Below are 15,039 nucleotides of genomic sequence, written 5' to 3'. Positions count from 1 at the left end.
TAGATGGAGCGAGGCCTAGCTTCAACTGAAGCGGCCACGGATTGAGACGGCAACTCCTCCAGCCTCTTCTGCTCCATCCACCTCCTCTCCTTCTTCTTCCGCGGGTGGTGTGACTCTCAAGGCCATTATGACATGGCTTGAGCTCATGGATGCTCGCCTTGACACTTTCAGTGATGAGTTGTGTCAGGTGAACACCCGTGTTGGTCGTATAAAAAGGCTGTCCTAGGTGGCTTCACTGCATCTCCATCTCCATCTCCACAGGCTTCAGAGGACGAGGACGATGATGATGATGATGGCTTTGGTGATGATGATGATAGGTTGATATAAGCTACTAGGATTCCTTTACTTGTAACCGCTTGTTTTGATAATAGTGGATTCTCGAGAATGGTGACTTGAAATTCACCCGGTGAGGTTTTGCCTGGTGGTTTTCCCCATTCGTAAACAAATCACCCGTGTCAAATTTATTTTCCGTTGCATTTAGTTTTATTGGTGATTTGTTTGTATTACCACGCTTATTGTATGTAATTGAATCTAATTAATTAACTTGGCTAATTAATTGATTAATTTACCAAAGGGGTCAATACATTCTTGGCCTATCAGAGAGGAAGGTTGGAACCGTATTATCCTTGAGGGAGACGCCAAGAGCTGTTTTGATCCGCTAACTTCTGAAAACATCTCCCCAGCATGGACCATTAGCAATGTTATCAATAATGTGTTATGTCTTAAGCATTTATTTTCAGTTTGTCACTTTTGTTGGGTCAAAAGGGATTGCAATGCTGCTGAACATGCAGCTGCAAAGCTTTCCCTTAGTTCCATTGAGTCTTTCTATTTCAGTAAGGACAATTTGCCTAGAGCTTTAGCCTCTATCTGTAAGGCAGAGTGCCCATCCTGTTCTGTTTTTGAATGAAATTGCAGCTTATCCAAAAAAAAAAATGACGTTTCTCTGTAAATTCCCTTTTCTATTTTTGTCTTATCTCATAAACCCTCTTTGAGTGATATTTTGACGGGTTACACGCATCACTGTATTTTTACTGAAAGGAAAAATTAAATTGTTTTCCTAAAAAATAAGAACAAGAAATAGGAAGGTCAATGAACATGTGTGATCATGATGATCAGCATTAGGAGGGCCATCCTAAAGCTGGAAAATATCTATCAGTTAGCTATCACATGGAATGACGCAAGAGGAAGGTAACACTAGGGAGAGTAGTCTGACCTTGCCTGGATTACAAAGTCATACCTAACCACAGATTTTTTTTGGTTGGCAGTGAATGAAAGGTCCTCAAGGGGGAATAGCCAAGTCAAATAAGGATATGTTAGTGACTTTATATGCACATGCTGCAGTGCAGCTACAGAAAGAAATTATCTTGATGGCAGCTTCTCAAGAAGAATCTGGTTGAGAATTTGAGACGTTTAACATTGTTAGATTCGTAGCAATTGTCAAATGTATTAGCTGGGCCAACAAAGCTTGAGGAGAAAAACCTTTTTCTTCCATACTCGACAGTTACATATTTTAGTGTTGTTAGATCATTCAATCCAACTTAATTCTAAGCATAGGATTCTGGTGTGAAATCAGAAATGTTTGTGATGCTGCAATAGGCTTCGTAGATCAGATAAAATCGGAAATGCCCTTTATCTCATACTATTCTTTCCCACAATTCAATTAGATGCAAAGTCTAGAAAGCCCTTTTTCATGGATGTAGAAAAGGTGTTTTTAATCCAATCCAACACTGCATGTGAAACATGGCAGCAATGTTAAGCATAAAAAGGTCGTACCCAGTATACAAAACTCTCACTTTTGCAGAGTCTAGGAGAGGTCATGATAGGCAGCCTTACTCCTTATTGTAGGCCATGAAATTGCTTGGAGCTGACATCAATTCATCAAATGTGATATGCTTCTTAAAAAAAAAAAAAAAAAAAAAAAAATTCTCATAAACAGCTCCAAATTTTTCTTCAAAGATTAATCTAGAGACGCATGGTAGTTTTAAACAAATTTCCCCCACTTGACTTTGGCTCAAGTGTAATCGGTGGTTGGGACAAAAATATGCATTCAGGTTTTGCAAAAATTGTGCTACCACATACATGCAAGCAGCAGCATGCTTGCTCTTGCTTGAGAGAGAGAGAGAGAGAGAGAGAGAGAGAGAGAGAGAGAGAGAGAGAGAGAGAGAGAGAGAGAGAGAGAGAGAGAGAGAATCTTGCTGAAAACAGTAATGCTATCAGAATGAAGCTAACATACAAATACTACACTCATTCTCCTTACATGACTTTAAAACTTAAATCCCTTCTTATGGAAAGCAAATAAATGATTTTGTGGTTATATAATTATTAATAGCCATTGAAGGAGCCTTAAAAGTTCTATAGAACTAACTCTAAGACCTTAATTTTTTTTTCTCTGTTAGGAGCTCCATTTCAGTGACACAATGAGGGTAGTCGTTGTTACAAGGACACTCGAATTTGTAATGGAAGTGGGTCTCTAAGAACCTGTTCTTGAAATTAAAATGAAGATAGAACAATTTTTAGGTGTCCCTGTGGCTTCACAAACTCTCTCAGTATCTGGATGGGAGTTGATGGATGGACTTGACATGGAAGACTATCCAATTGTCACTGAAGGTACAAAAATTGACCTCACCTTCAAATCCATGATTATATTACCTCCGTTAAACCATTGTAGTAAAATCCAAATTTTAGTGAAATTCTCATCTAGGCAGTTTAACATAGAGGTAGACACAACAGAAACTGTGCGTAGTCTAAAAGAGAAAATTCACATCATTGATGGCACACCCATCAAAAGAATGTCACTTTTCTATTGTGGGATAGAATTACAAGAAGACTTTCGCAATCTTACTGAGTATGGCATACACGAATTCTCAGAAATAATTGTGTTCCTCAAGGCCATAAATCGTCTAAGGGATGAACCTCCATCGAAAAGACTAAGTCTAGTGGTGCAAACTTCTTCTAGTTTGCTTAATGCAGCCATCATTCCTGTGGAATTGAAGGATTCATGCACTGTAAATGACTTGAGGCAATTATTATTGAGCAAAAAAATTCTTCCCATTGATGATTATTTGTTTATACACAAGCAGAGGATTATGCGTGACAATTGCAGCCTCCGGTGGCATGGTGTTGAACATGGGGACCCTCTCTGTGTTCAAAGGAACTATCAGTAGAAATGGATATTGAGATGCTACAAGTTTCTATGCCTAGCATGGTTGGAATTTAAATTTAAACCAGAATAAATGTTTTTTTATTTTATTTTTATATAAATAATTTTAAACCAGAAGTCCAGAATAAATGTTATGTAGAATCTATTTAGGAATCCACGAAGGCTATGCTTAAACACCAAAGAGTATTTGCTTTATCATCATCAAAAAACTTTGGAAACTATTAATGTGGAAAATAATGATACTTCCTAATTAATATGGTCTGGTCTCAGTTCTTTTTTCTTCCATTTATATTGAATTGCTTGATTCTCTTGGGATAGCTCTACCTTTCGTGCCAAACAAATGGAAGAAGGAAATGAACATATCTATATGCATTCACTGTGTGTGCACGCTTGTGTGAATGGCTTGGAGTATCGATGATAAAAATGGAAGCAAGTCTTGGATTCAATCCTTACCATCAACCAACAAAAAGGATACGCATCATTTGTTAAAACTTATAGTTATGCTAAAACCAACAATTTACTAAGTTACAGTTAAGTAGGAAGAGAGTTTAAAAAAGAAAAAGAAAAGAAAAGTGAACACAAAGCCAATCCTAGCATTCTATGTTAGGAAAAATAGAAGAAACTTGATGGTTGCTACTAGTATTGTCAGCTTACACATCCTTGTAGCTAATGGTTCTGTTACACTGCACTCACTTCGTACAAACATGTAATCCTCATCTATATAATTAACAAGATACAACTAGTTTTTAAAATTGAAACACTTAAACTAGGCAATTCTCAATTCCTGGGTTCACCCCGGATGACAAAATAAGGCCAAACCCATTTGTCCACTCAAACCCACCCAATTATTAGTTGGGTTAAATAAGCATCAATCCAATTAAACCCAATGATTATTGGATTTTAACTAAAAACCCGACTCCATTTATCTTAAAAATAATATCCCCAAATTCAATCCAACCCTTCCCAATTAAAAATAAAAAACCATTTAACCCAAAAATAATATACTTAAATTCAACCCAACCCTTCCCAGTTAAAAAAAAAAAAAAAAAAAAAAAAAAAAAAAAAAAAAAAAAAAAAAAAAAAAAAAAAAACTCTGACTTTTCAGTGTTTTGGTGTTTCATTTTCCCTCACTCTTCATCGTCAAATTCTCTCCAGCGGCGATCTCCAGCATTTCTACCGCGGCGGAGTCGGAGCCACCGGTATCAGTCTCAGCAGCTGCCGCCGTCGCTGTTTGCTGCTCCATTCTCGTCGGCTCAGGAAACTGCGGCTGCGAAGACGGCGAGTGAGGAACAACGAGTCGATAGCAACGCGAAGAGTTGAGTCAACCCGAACAGAGACCGAGTCATCACGCCTTGGTCGCAAGACTTCAACGCTTGGTACACCTCATAACAAAATCAAATCCGTTCTCCGGCGCTGCGTTCACCGCCTCCTGCACCGTCTTATAAGACCCACTTCCGTCCTTACTCACCGTCACGTCCGCCTTCAAGTCTGTCGGAACCAGTGGCGGAGCCACACACAAGGGTGGGGGGGCCAAGGCCCCCCCAAAGTTTAAAAAAATTATTTTATAGTATTTATATTATTTACATTTAAAAAAATGTAGCATGTAAAAATTGAAGTTGGCCCCTCTAAATTTTGAGTCATTTCAATGTTGCTCTTAAAAGAAAGAGAAATTATATTAAAATTATATAATTTAAGAGGTTCAACAAATTGAACTATGTAAAAAATGATAAATTTTTGTACATGTCTAATAGAAGAAATACATGACTTTTGTATGCTCATTAAAATTTAGGAGATGATAAATTCTCTTAGTAAATTAATTTTTATATATGTGTGTAGAGGTTTGTCTTGATTAACAAATATATTAACATCACAATTTGGCCCCCCCAAACCAAAATTTCTGGCTCCGCCCCTGGTCGGAACCCCACCTTTAAACCCGCCACCGGACTTCCCCACCGGCTCCCAAAACCCATCACGCTCGGTCCTCGCTGGAACCCACGAAGCGGTGTTGTTTCCGAAATTATCGTACGAAAACAACAGGCTCAACGCGTTGCTCGTCAAGTGGGTTAACGAGTCCAAAAACGACATCGTCTCGTTCGTCAAGCTCGTGTCGTTTGCGTACTAGAGAGCTGACCAGCAATCGTATTGGGAGAGAAGAGAAGAGCTCATCCAAGCCCTAGCGTTTTTGAGCTTGAAATGACATTTCTTCATATTTGTTTCACTATTTGGTTGCCAAGAAAGTGAGAGAAAATAGAAAAGAAAAGAAAATATTTTTTTATTTAGATTTTTAATATAATTGCTGATGTGAAATTTTTTAATCCCAAGAATAGAGACTAGAGAGAGTGGAAAAGGGAATCCAAGAAAGTGTTGGAGTTTTTTATTTTAGGAGTATTTTGGTAATTTTGATAATTGGGTGGGTTGGGGTTTACCCATAATAATTGGGTTGGGTTTGGTTTGGGTTAGAAGCAATTAGTTAAATGAGTTTTAATTAAGTAATGATTTTTATATACCCAACCCAATTATACCCACCCCAAACCCACCCAAACCCGCCCATTTGACACCCTAATCCCAACAGACAATCAGGCCAACTGAACACAAAATGTTGATTGGACCCATCATCAAGAGGATTGAAAAAGAGGTAAATATGAGAGCCATCTTGTACCCCACAATCAACGAGTGAAATCCCATCTCCATCGACGTTCATCGGACGGCTGCAATTGTTGTCGAGAATGAGGATCAGACAGTCACAAGGGAGCTTCTGCTGAGCCTCAATTTCCCTCTTCAGATCAGCAAGTGTGGCATCGTTACCCACTTGTATATAGAAGAGAGTTCCTGTCAAGTTCTCCACTACAGATTATGTAGAGAGTATCTTATATAGAAGATTCAGAACAAGATCTCTCTTAGATAGGTCTATGTCCAAAGTAGAAGAAGAAGAAGAAGAAGGGACAGAGAGGCTTGTTATGGGCACTACAAAAGTGGTGTACTACTTAGAACCATTGATGTCAAAAAAGCTTCTCTGCAAATTCCCTGACAAGTCATCGGCTTTCGACTTCGACTACACGCAGAGCTCAATATGGTCTCCTTTGGTCCCTCGGGCTTACAGTGCCATGAACTTGGATTCTGATTTTGAAGATTTGGATTTCATGACACCCACAAATAGAAAGATCTCATCTGGTGGTGGTGCTATGGTGTTGAGCAACAAAACCAAGTTGAAGAAAGTCACTAGTTGACCTGTTTACATCTCGAGTTTTTAAAACTCGAGATCCAATTAAAACTCGTTTTGCCCGGTTTGTCTTTGTCAATACACTGACGTGGACAAATTTTCCAGGTGGACAGATATAGCCATGTAGAAATCGAGTTTGTAAGACTCGAAATATGCACAATATACCCGCCTACTCATACACTCTCTCTCAGTTCAAACACTCTCTCTCAGTCTCTCAAACACTCTCTCAAAGTTCAAACACTCTCACTCAAACACCGAAATCAGTCATCCTCAACCCCTCGGCGTGCAACAAAAATCACCCTCACCCTCACCCTCAAACGCTCTCCTCTTTCCTCACAATCGGCTTTAGACGATCCCCTCACCCATACCTTGAAAATCCCTTTTGTCCCTACCAACGGAAGTTCAGATTTTTTCAAGTTTGAAGGTATGTTTTTCTTATAAAAAATTGAGCTTTTTAAATAATTATTCCATCTGGGTTTAGCCCAAGTGTTTGTGTTTGATAATTTCCCTTGTTAGTGCTTTAGTTTTTCTTGTTTTGTTACTTGTTGCATGATTTGGGTTGCTGGTACCCTCTCTCTCTCTGTTTCTCCAATTTTAGATTTTGGAATTTCATGATGTTACCTAGGGTTTTTCGTTTTTCAATTTCGTTTTGCATTACTTTTCTTCCTATTATTTCTCACCTAGGTTAAAATCCGAAGTTTGTGTTAATAAGGAAAGTGTTGTTGATTGATTTGAGGATGAAATCTGGGTGCTGGTTCCTCAACAGGAAAAATTATTGTAGTTAGTTGCATTTTATCGGCAGCCTTAATATCACAGTATTCAATTATGTGCGCTTATAAAATTGTGGTTCCCTCTTCTTATTTTTTGTTTGGCCGTATAGAATATCTAACTTATACATTTTTTTTTTTTTAAAAACTGCCCTGTTAAAAGCTTCTTAAGTTAGTATATTCTTTTTAATATATTAACTACTAAATGAAAGCTGCAAATGTATTTATTCTAGGGTTATTCATGGATAAATTTTTTCAAGTTGACAAAACTTAGCTCCAAAACTTATCTCCAAGTTGTATTGTCTATAAATAAGTCTCTCCTTTTTCTCCAATTTTTATTTATTCTAATGGTCCTAGTGTTTCAAAAGGACCCCTTAAAATACTTGTGAAAAAGAGTGCGTAGTTTCTTCCAATGTATTAGGCTAGCTATGCCTTGGGGTTTTTTTGGGTCTCCTTACTTTCCAATTTTATAATCAAGTGACTTGTAAGCATTTAATTTGATAAGATTAAAGAATGGTGTTTACATATTACAAATTTATATGATTTTTGCATTTCAAAAATAATTCCACATTTGCTTTTTCAAATTTTGTGATTTCTATGCTCAAAGCATGCTGATGTTTTGTAAAACGTGAAAGCCATACTATGTTCCCATTATATGTTCCTGCGGAAGCTATTGCATTGTTGTAGCCATGTGCAGAGGAAACATATAATGCATGTCCTCTTGCTTTATGTCTTTAAGAAAAAAACTCAAATGTACATTAATCTTTTTGTTGGAAAAACTAATACTAATGAGCTCCAACTCATGGCATTTTCTCTCCATGTAAGAATGGGGTGGAGGATGGGGTTGTGGGTTGAAAACTCATTTGGGCATGTGTTACTTACTGATATAAAAAAAATCCCTTTTCTGCTATCAGCTAGAGTTCTGTTTCTCATTGTTGTTGTTTTCTGGGTGCAGATCTGTAGAACGCTTGCCTACATACGTAATTGTATTGGTATTTTTCATCGTGACATCAAGCCACAAAACCTACTAGTAAGATTCTTCTTTCTGAAGAAGTTGGTGTTTGTTGCTCAAGACTTATTTTGCATGTGACTGTTGATTTGCATGAATGCATGATATCTATCATACTAATTCTGTGGGTTGACTAAAGCTTATTGAAGCCGGTCATTCATTGGCAGTTGCATGTTAAATTCATTTGCAAAAAAAAAAAAAAAAATGTATTACTTTGGTGGTATATATAGTGTACTCAAGACATTATTGACAAATCTATATTAATTCCAACAAATGCTGATGGGGTCATATTGCACTTGTGCAATGGATATGTCATATATTATTATATGACAAGGAGGTTATGTGGCTTCTATGTCAAAATACATCTGTATATGTACACTAGTATGTGTACATATATAAACATGCATGCATACTTGTTTAAGTATAAGGAATATAGTTATTGTCCATATTCATGAATATGCCTTTTACTTTCAGACTAGGAAGCACTGATGCAGATTCAAAATATACATATGATACAATATGGACGTGGCAATACATTAAATTTTGAAAACTTGGGATATGATACGGTAGAAATACTTTGATTAATAAAGAGAGTTGGGGATTTACTTTTTGGATGGAGGAATTGGTTTGGTAAACATGGAAGCTCTTTTTGTTTGGAATATGGGTAATATGGGAGGGGATAAACAATTGCCCATTTAATGGAGTGGCAGTCTCAGTTACTGAGCTGAAATCCTTGCATTTGAGATCATTGTTTGAGTGGTCTCATATACTTGGCACTGGCAATATGCATTCTGTTGTAGATTATATAGAGTCCCTTTTAGAAATTTGCAATTTTATTGAATTGCTGTCTTGTACCACAGAAAATAGGCAGTATTATTTTGAACGTAACCAAATCTACAAAAATCTGTGGAAAAACTTATGACTCACCTGCAGATAATTCTTTCTATAGGGGTGCGAATGAAATGTTGATTGTTTCTGTAACTCTTTCTTTTCACTTCAAATTTTTTGTTAATGATCTCATAGTAGCACTCTTTGCAGTATGGAGCCTCGGATTGAGGAGGAGCCAAACATCGTGCGCCCTGGTTCGCTTGATGCTTCATTGTTGACGCGACAACAATATCATCAATCAGAGGACATTTGGAATGGCGAGGTGAAATATCTAGTCCTAATAACCGCTTTAATTTTTACGTTGTCTTTGACTTTTAGTTAGCAAGTTCTTTCAAAGTTGGGTGACAAAGCAGCAGAAGACCTAAGACAGAGAGCAATTGAACATGTAAGTTTTCCCTGGAGGACAGGGCAGTTGGGTGGCTGCTGTTTCACTTGTCAATGTTTTTATCATTATTCATTTGCAATTTATTCTTTGCCGTTTTCAGAACATTCTTGTTGTTTCAAAATATTACGCAAGGATCACCTTGAAGAGACTTGCAGAGCTGTTGTGCCTCAGTATCCAGGTTTGTTGATGTGATTTTATCTTAGTTTACGAATAGTCTAGTGTTTTTTTTTTTTTTTTTTTTTTTTTAAGTAATTGAATGTTATTCTTTTATACATATAATGAACATGAAGTCTCTAGTTACAATGAATTCGTTTGTCCTAATGAATATGAACATTTTATGTGACATTTAGCCCTCCCTGTGATTATCTTGGAGCATCTGCTGGACAACAGTTTGTTCCTTGAATAGTCACTAGTGGGTGAGGAAAAGGGGGAGAAGTGTGGGGGTACAGTTAGGTACTTCAACCGCGTTGTTTTTACGCCATTGCTTAGTATCTTAACTACTAAAGTTCAAATCCCATGCTGAATTTGGGTTCTTCCTTTAATAAGCACTAAAGTTCCTGTTTTATGAATTTAATTTCTCAATTTATAATTTACAGAATGTTTGTATATACGGTTAAGAGGCTGCGTGTGTTGAAGAGCTCTGAACTTTCTGTGCTTAGCCGTAAGTTTATTTTCAAATTCCATAAGTATATACAGTTTCCTGTGTTTATGAAATGTTTTTCTTTCCCATTAATGTCTCTAATTAAAAGTTGATTGCATTTCATGTTCAGTTGGCAGCAGTAAGCAGGGGAAATTATCACTTGAGGCTCTGCATTACAAGGTCTGTCAAAGTTCCTTGTGTTTAGTTTCACCTACTTTACAACTATGGAACCATAGATTCTGTGACTGTCAATTTTTTTCCTCATAAATCTGGTCAATTATTATTTGCTTCCAAATTTTGTATTTTGTCTTGCCTGTACAGGTGAAATAATATAAAGTTGTCTCCAACAACTCATACACTTACAATATTGGTTGTGTCTATGTCAATTTATTTACTTCTGAATCTTATTTGCAAGGCAGATTGCTGGGACATTCAATCCATTTGTTAGTTATAATTTATATGCATTCTGTTAATGCCATGGTTCTATGTTTTAGCTTTCAGTTGGATTCTAGGTAGATTTAAATGTGGAACTAATTTGATAAATCTAGAGGGTTATTGTGTGAACTGAGTTTGTGAAACGGAAGTTTTAGTTATAATTTTATAATCTATGTGTTGCATCAGTGCATTACTGCATTAAAATAATTATACAGCCAAAAGAATGATTAAGATTAAAATAATTTTAGTAAGTAATTCTGGTTGAAATTTGTTTACGTTGTTGATGCTCCAGATATATTGACAATTATTGAAAAAATCCCATATCTGTCAGAGTTTTTGAACTCCTTGTACGAGTGTCAATATAAATCATTTTTCGTTGCTTTTGGTAAGTTGAGATCTATTATAGCCCATAATCTTATACATACCAATAAAATGTTAAAAGAAATAAGTTCTTTTGGTTTCTTTGCATGGTCTGATTTCTTGCAACACTCTGAGCTCCTTGGTGTTTGCGTATGTGATATGGTATAGCTATAAGAGCTAGTCCTACCAATTCCAATTAATTTATTTATAACTTGTTCAATTCTATATATAACTTGTATATTCTATTACATTTTTCATTTTCAACTGCCCTTACGGAGCAAATAAAATTGGATCGCTATTTGCATCCACACTTTCGTTACTATATGAGGGAGGTCAGAACTGTGGGTTATTCCCAGTTTTTGGAATCCTGTAAAAGTGTTACAATTGAAGCAATGGCTAAGGTATTTGGAGTTACAGTGGAGTTTATTGATTTGTAAGTACATAAATTTATTGATGCTCTATTTTAGATTCTAGCTAGCAGTATGTTTGTGCCATACACAGATTCAATAAAAATTATATGTAAACTGAAAATAGATTTCACTAATATCAGTGAAATTGAATAATAAAATGAATAATCAAAAAATAGGCACCAATAGGGTTTCAGATTTTCTTGTCCAATGCATTTTTCGTGTTCATTATGTATAGTATATTTTTAATAGGGTTTGACATTTTCTTTTGAGACAGTGGTGTGTTTAATTGTGTTTTTAATCCACCTATTCTCTATTTCTCTATTACAGGGAGCTCTCGCGTTTTATTGCTGCAGGGAAGCTTCATTGCAAGATTGATAAAGTTGCAGGCGTTCTTGAGAAAGTAAGAAAGGTATCAACAACGAACATTTTTTTCAAGGTTTGATGGAGCGGTTACATAGTGAGAAAGTAAGGTATGATGATATTTCTCGCATCCACGACGAAATAATGACTGCATTTATAGACTCCAATCAGCGTCTTCACTCACTTCGTGAAGAGGCTTCCTGTGTCAAAGAGTTGCTTCTCCAAATTGAGAATCAGTTGTCCAGTTGTGAGGCTGAGACTAAGGAGCTAGAGACTCGTGTAGGTGAGGTTTCTAGGGATATGTTGGAGTCTGAAAAGAGTTTGCAGACTGCATCTCAGGAAGCAGAAGAGGCAACAAAACTTTGTCATCAAAGGGAGCAAAAGCGTAATGCAGCCAAGGCAGCCTTAGAGATGGCAAGAATTAAGCTTCGGCAGTGATTGTATATTAACCATTCTCAATGTAAAGTACAACAATGGTGTTTATATATGTAGATTATGCTGTATGATAGTGTAGATTGATGTGTCTCCGTAGTCCTTTCCCCCTTTTCTCTTTCAAAGTAGAAATGCTAACCAACATTTTGCAAGCTTGATAACTGAATATAGCTCATGAAAGAATTTGTTCTAAATTACTTGCTTATACACACATGCAAACCGTTATCTGACCTATGTTTGGGAACCGTTTATCTAGGTTTTTTGCTAAATTTGTTTTTATGATGGTGGGGTACAGTATACTTAGAAAAAATTTGAAAAAAATGAGAAAAAAGAACCAACAAAAATGAAGTTTTAAAAAGTTGTATAGAAAAGTTACAAACTGAAGCTTAAAACTGATGTCAAACTCATGTACACAAAGCAAGCCATGTTTGCAATCTGAATGAGCATGATGGGGGTGTCAAAGCAATTTCTCAGTGTTAGGCCCTTGATCTGATTGATTGAAGCACCTTAAACTGTGCATGCAGGTTTATTTGCATCCCATGATTCATGATGCACATGGGCGCAAGATGTCTAGGTCCTTGGGAAAGGTCACTGATCTGCTTGAAGTAATAAATGGGATATCCTTGGAAGGTCTTCATAAGAGTCTAGAGGATGGGGTATCGTCAGTAGTTCCATAAATTGTGGAATGCTGTACAATTTGCTATGACCAAGTTTAGGGATGATTAAGCAAGCCACAAATGTAAATCTGGATGACTTATCATTTACCTGTCAATGGATACTCTTAGTATTAAACAGAGCCATATTCAAAACTATTGCGGCTTTGGAGTCGTATATATTGTACCAATCAAATGTAGCAACTACTGTGTATTCATGGTGGCAATACCAACTTTGTGATGTTTCTATTGAAGCAATTAAGCCTTTCTTTGTTTGAGACACACTTTGGTTATGTCTTGACAATGGTTCGGCCCCCCAACTCAAAATTTCTGACTCTGCCACTACGAAAAATTATTCCCACCGTAAGATCACTGTTAACAAAATTAAGATTAAAAAAAGTGTAAAAAATAATAAAGGGAAATTAAAGAAAGAATAAAGAATGAACGAAGAAATAACATTTCAATAAGAAGTAGTAAATTCATCTTTTAATGAAAATCTGTCTTATTTTGCATTTGGGATTTATTTTTGTAGATAATTTTGTATGTGTTTATATATTGCATGTGGAAACAGAGGATAGAGATTTTTTTTATGCTACACCTTAGCCTAGAGATTTATTTCATGCTACAACTTAGGGTTTAGGGTTTGGGGTTAGGGGTTAAGGGTTTGGGGTTTAGGGTTTGGGGTTTAAGGGTTAAGGGTTTAGGGGTTAGGGGTTTTGGGGCTAAAATCGTTGGTTTATGGGCTAAAATGCTATATGATACTTTCAAAATGTGTGCCTCTTCATGGTGGCAAGTACTAGCAGAGTGAAATTTGCCAAAGTGAAATTCTGAGACTGGAGAACCTGTGGCTCTTAAGATCCTTGACAAAGAGAAGGTTCTCAAACACAAGATGGCTGAACCGGTACCCTCATTCATTTCTTAATTGCTATCTTATTTCTGACTCTGCCACTGTTAATAATTATACTCACCGTAAATAGCAAGAAGCAACAACAAAAAAAAAAAAGCAATAACTAAGACAAAATGCTCATTTGTACAAAAGAAAAAAAATGTGACATTTAAAAAAAATAAAAAATCACAAAAACTCAAGTGTTTGGAACTCAAGATCCTCATAAAAAAGGGACATTTAATAAAAACTTGGTTCTTGAGTGTTTGAAACTCGAGAACCAAGTAAAATATTTAAATCAAGATGAAGGAGCTGATATTACGTTTTTGGCATAGAAAATCGAGTTTTAAGGACTCGATTTTTATTTTGTACAAATCCAGGTGGAATTTTTGTCCAAATCAGCCAGCACAAAGCGAGCACAAAGCGAGTCTTTGAGACTCGAGTTTTAATGTAGATCTCGAGTTTTTAAAACTCGAGATGCTAGTTTCTATTATTCTTTCAAAGGTTGCCTAACTTACTATATACAAGCCCCTCACACCGCTAGTTTGCACATTCCCTCTATTTCTATTCCTATTTCTTTCTAGAGAATTTCTATTATTTTATTTTCTTTATTTCTATATTTTTTAATCTGAAATTTTGAGATAATTAACCTGAAATTAATAAAGCCCTTTTGAGAGAAAAAAAAATTATAGGAAAACTTTGTCTCTATTGAGTGCAATTTATTTCACACTGTTCATTACAGGCTTTTGACTAAGGCGTTGAAAGCTGCCTCTAAACATTTCAAGAAAAAGAAGAAGAAAGATCCCACGGCCCATGTGAAGCTCTCCAACAATTTGAGAGATGGGAATATTTCAAGATGATTATTCAATTGGAAATTTCTCTCTGTTTTTCTTTTTGGTCAATTCATTCAAATCTGTATTGCCCTTGCAGCAAGCAGGTACACCGTACATTACTATCATGTTATTAAAAAAGTGTAAAACTTTTATTAATTCTTGTAATGCATAATATTTCAAGGCCTTTTCATTCCTATTATGAAATCAATTGCTCAAGTTAATCTTTTTATGGTGGAGGATAGGGTGGCAGTTTGGCATTAATATACGTGACAATGTCATAGATGCCTTTGGCCGTGTAAATTATTGAAGGAGTTTAATTTTACTAGAGTTTTACTGGGTATAGAAGAAATCCTTTTCTATGCTTGAATGAAATTAAATTCAGTTCTTGTAGTTGGAGAGTTGGAGAGTAGAATGGAAACTAAATAAAGAGATTGAAATAGTAACGGCTAGTTGGGGTTGCGTGGGATGAAAGTATTTCCTCTGAGTCGGTGATAACAAAACAGAGAGTGAGAGTCTCTCCGTCTCCGTATGGGAGTCGGAGAGTGATGTATATATATATCCCACTTAGGCAAGAAAAAACTAAACGTAAAAATACTTTCTCTTA

General features: G+C 36.2%; 1 protein-coding gene and 1 long non-coding RNA gene across 4 annotated transcripts; both read left to right on the top strand.

Moving 5' to 3' along the window:
• Positions 1-2,495: 2,495 nt before the first annotated feature.
• LOC126692807 (uncharacterized) lies at positions 2,496-3,164 on the top strand. The gene has a single exon (XM_050388575.1). The coding sequence runs from the start codon at positions 2,496-2,498 to the stop codon at positions 3,162-3,164; it is 669 nt and encodes a 222-aa protein (XP_050244532.1).
• Positions 3,165-6,485: 3,321 nt separating this feature from the next.
• LOC126692809 (uncharacterized) lies at positions 6,486-12,169 on the top strand. Of its 3 annotated transcripts, none has more exons than XR_007645086.1 (7): positions 6,486-6,804; positions 8,103-8,177; positions 9,195-9,306; positions 9,530-9,607; positions 10,026-10,090; positions 10,200-10,249; positions 11,602-12,169. It is a non-coding gene; the product is annotated as an uncharacterized LOC126692809 (long non-coding RNA). The 3 variants fall into 3 exon arrangements; XR_007645085.1 differs by having other exon boundaries at positions 6,489-6,804; positions 9,195-9,429; XR_007645084.1 differs by lacking the exons at positions 6,486-6,804; positions 8,103-8,177; positions 9,195-9,306; ... (1 more) ...; positions 10,026-10,090; positions 10,200-10,249 and adding an exon at positions 10,265-11,297.
• The last annotated feature ends 2,870 nt before the right edge of the window (positions 12,170-15,039 follow it).

This window comes from Quercus robur, chromosome 7 (assembly GCF_932294415.1).
Source record: "Quercus robur chromosome 7, dhQueRobu3.1, whole genome shotgun sequence".
NCBI classification, from domain to species: Eukaryota; Viridiplantae; Streptophyta; class Magnoliopsida; order Fagales; family Fagaceae; genus Quercus; species Quercus robur.
This window is presented reverse-complemented; position numbering and strand designations above follow the sequence as displayed.

Excerpts from the sequence above, each read along its gene's own strand:
- LOC126692807 (XM_050388575.1), top strand. The coding sequence starts at position 2,496 with ATGAAGATAGAACAATTTTTAGGTGTCCCTGTGGCTTCACAAACTCTC.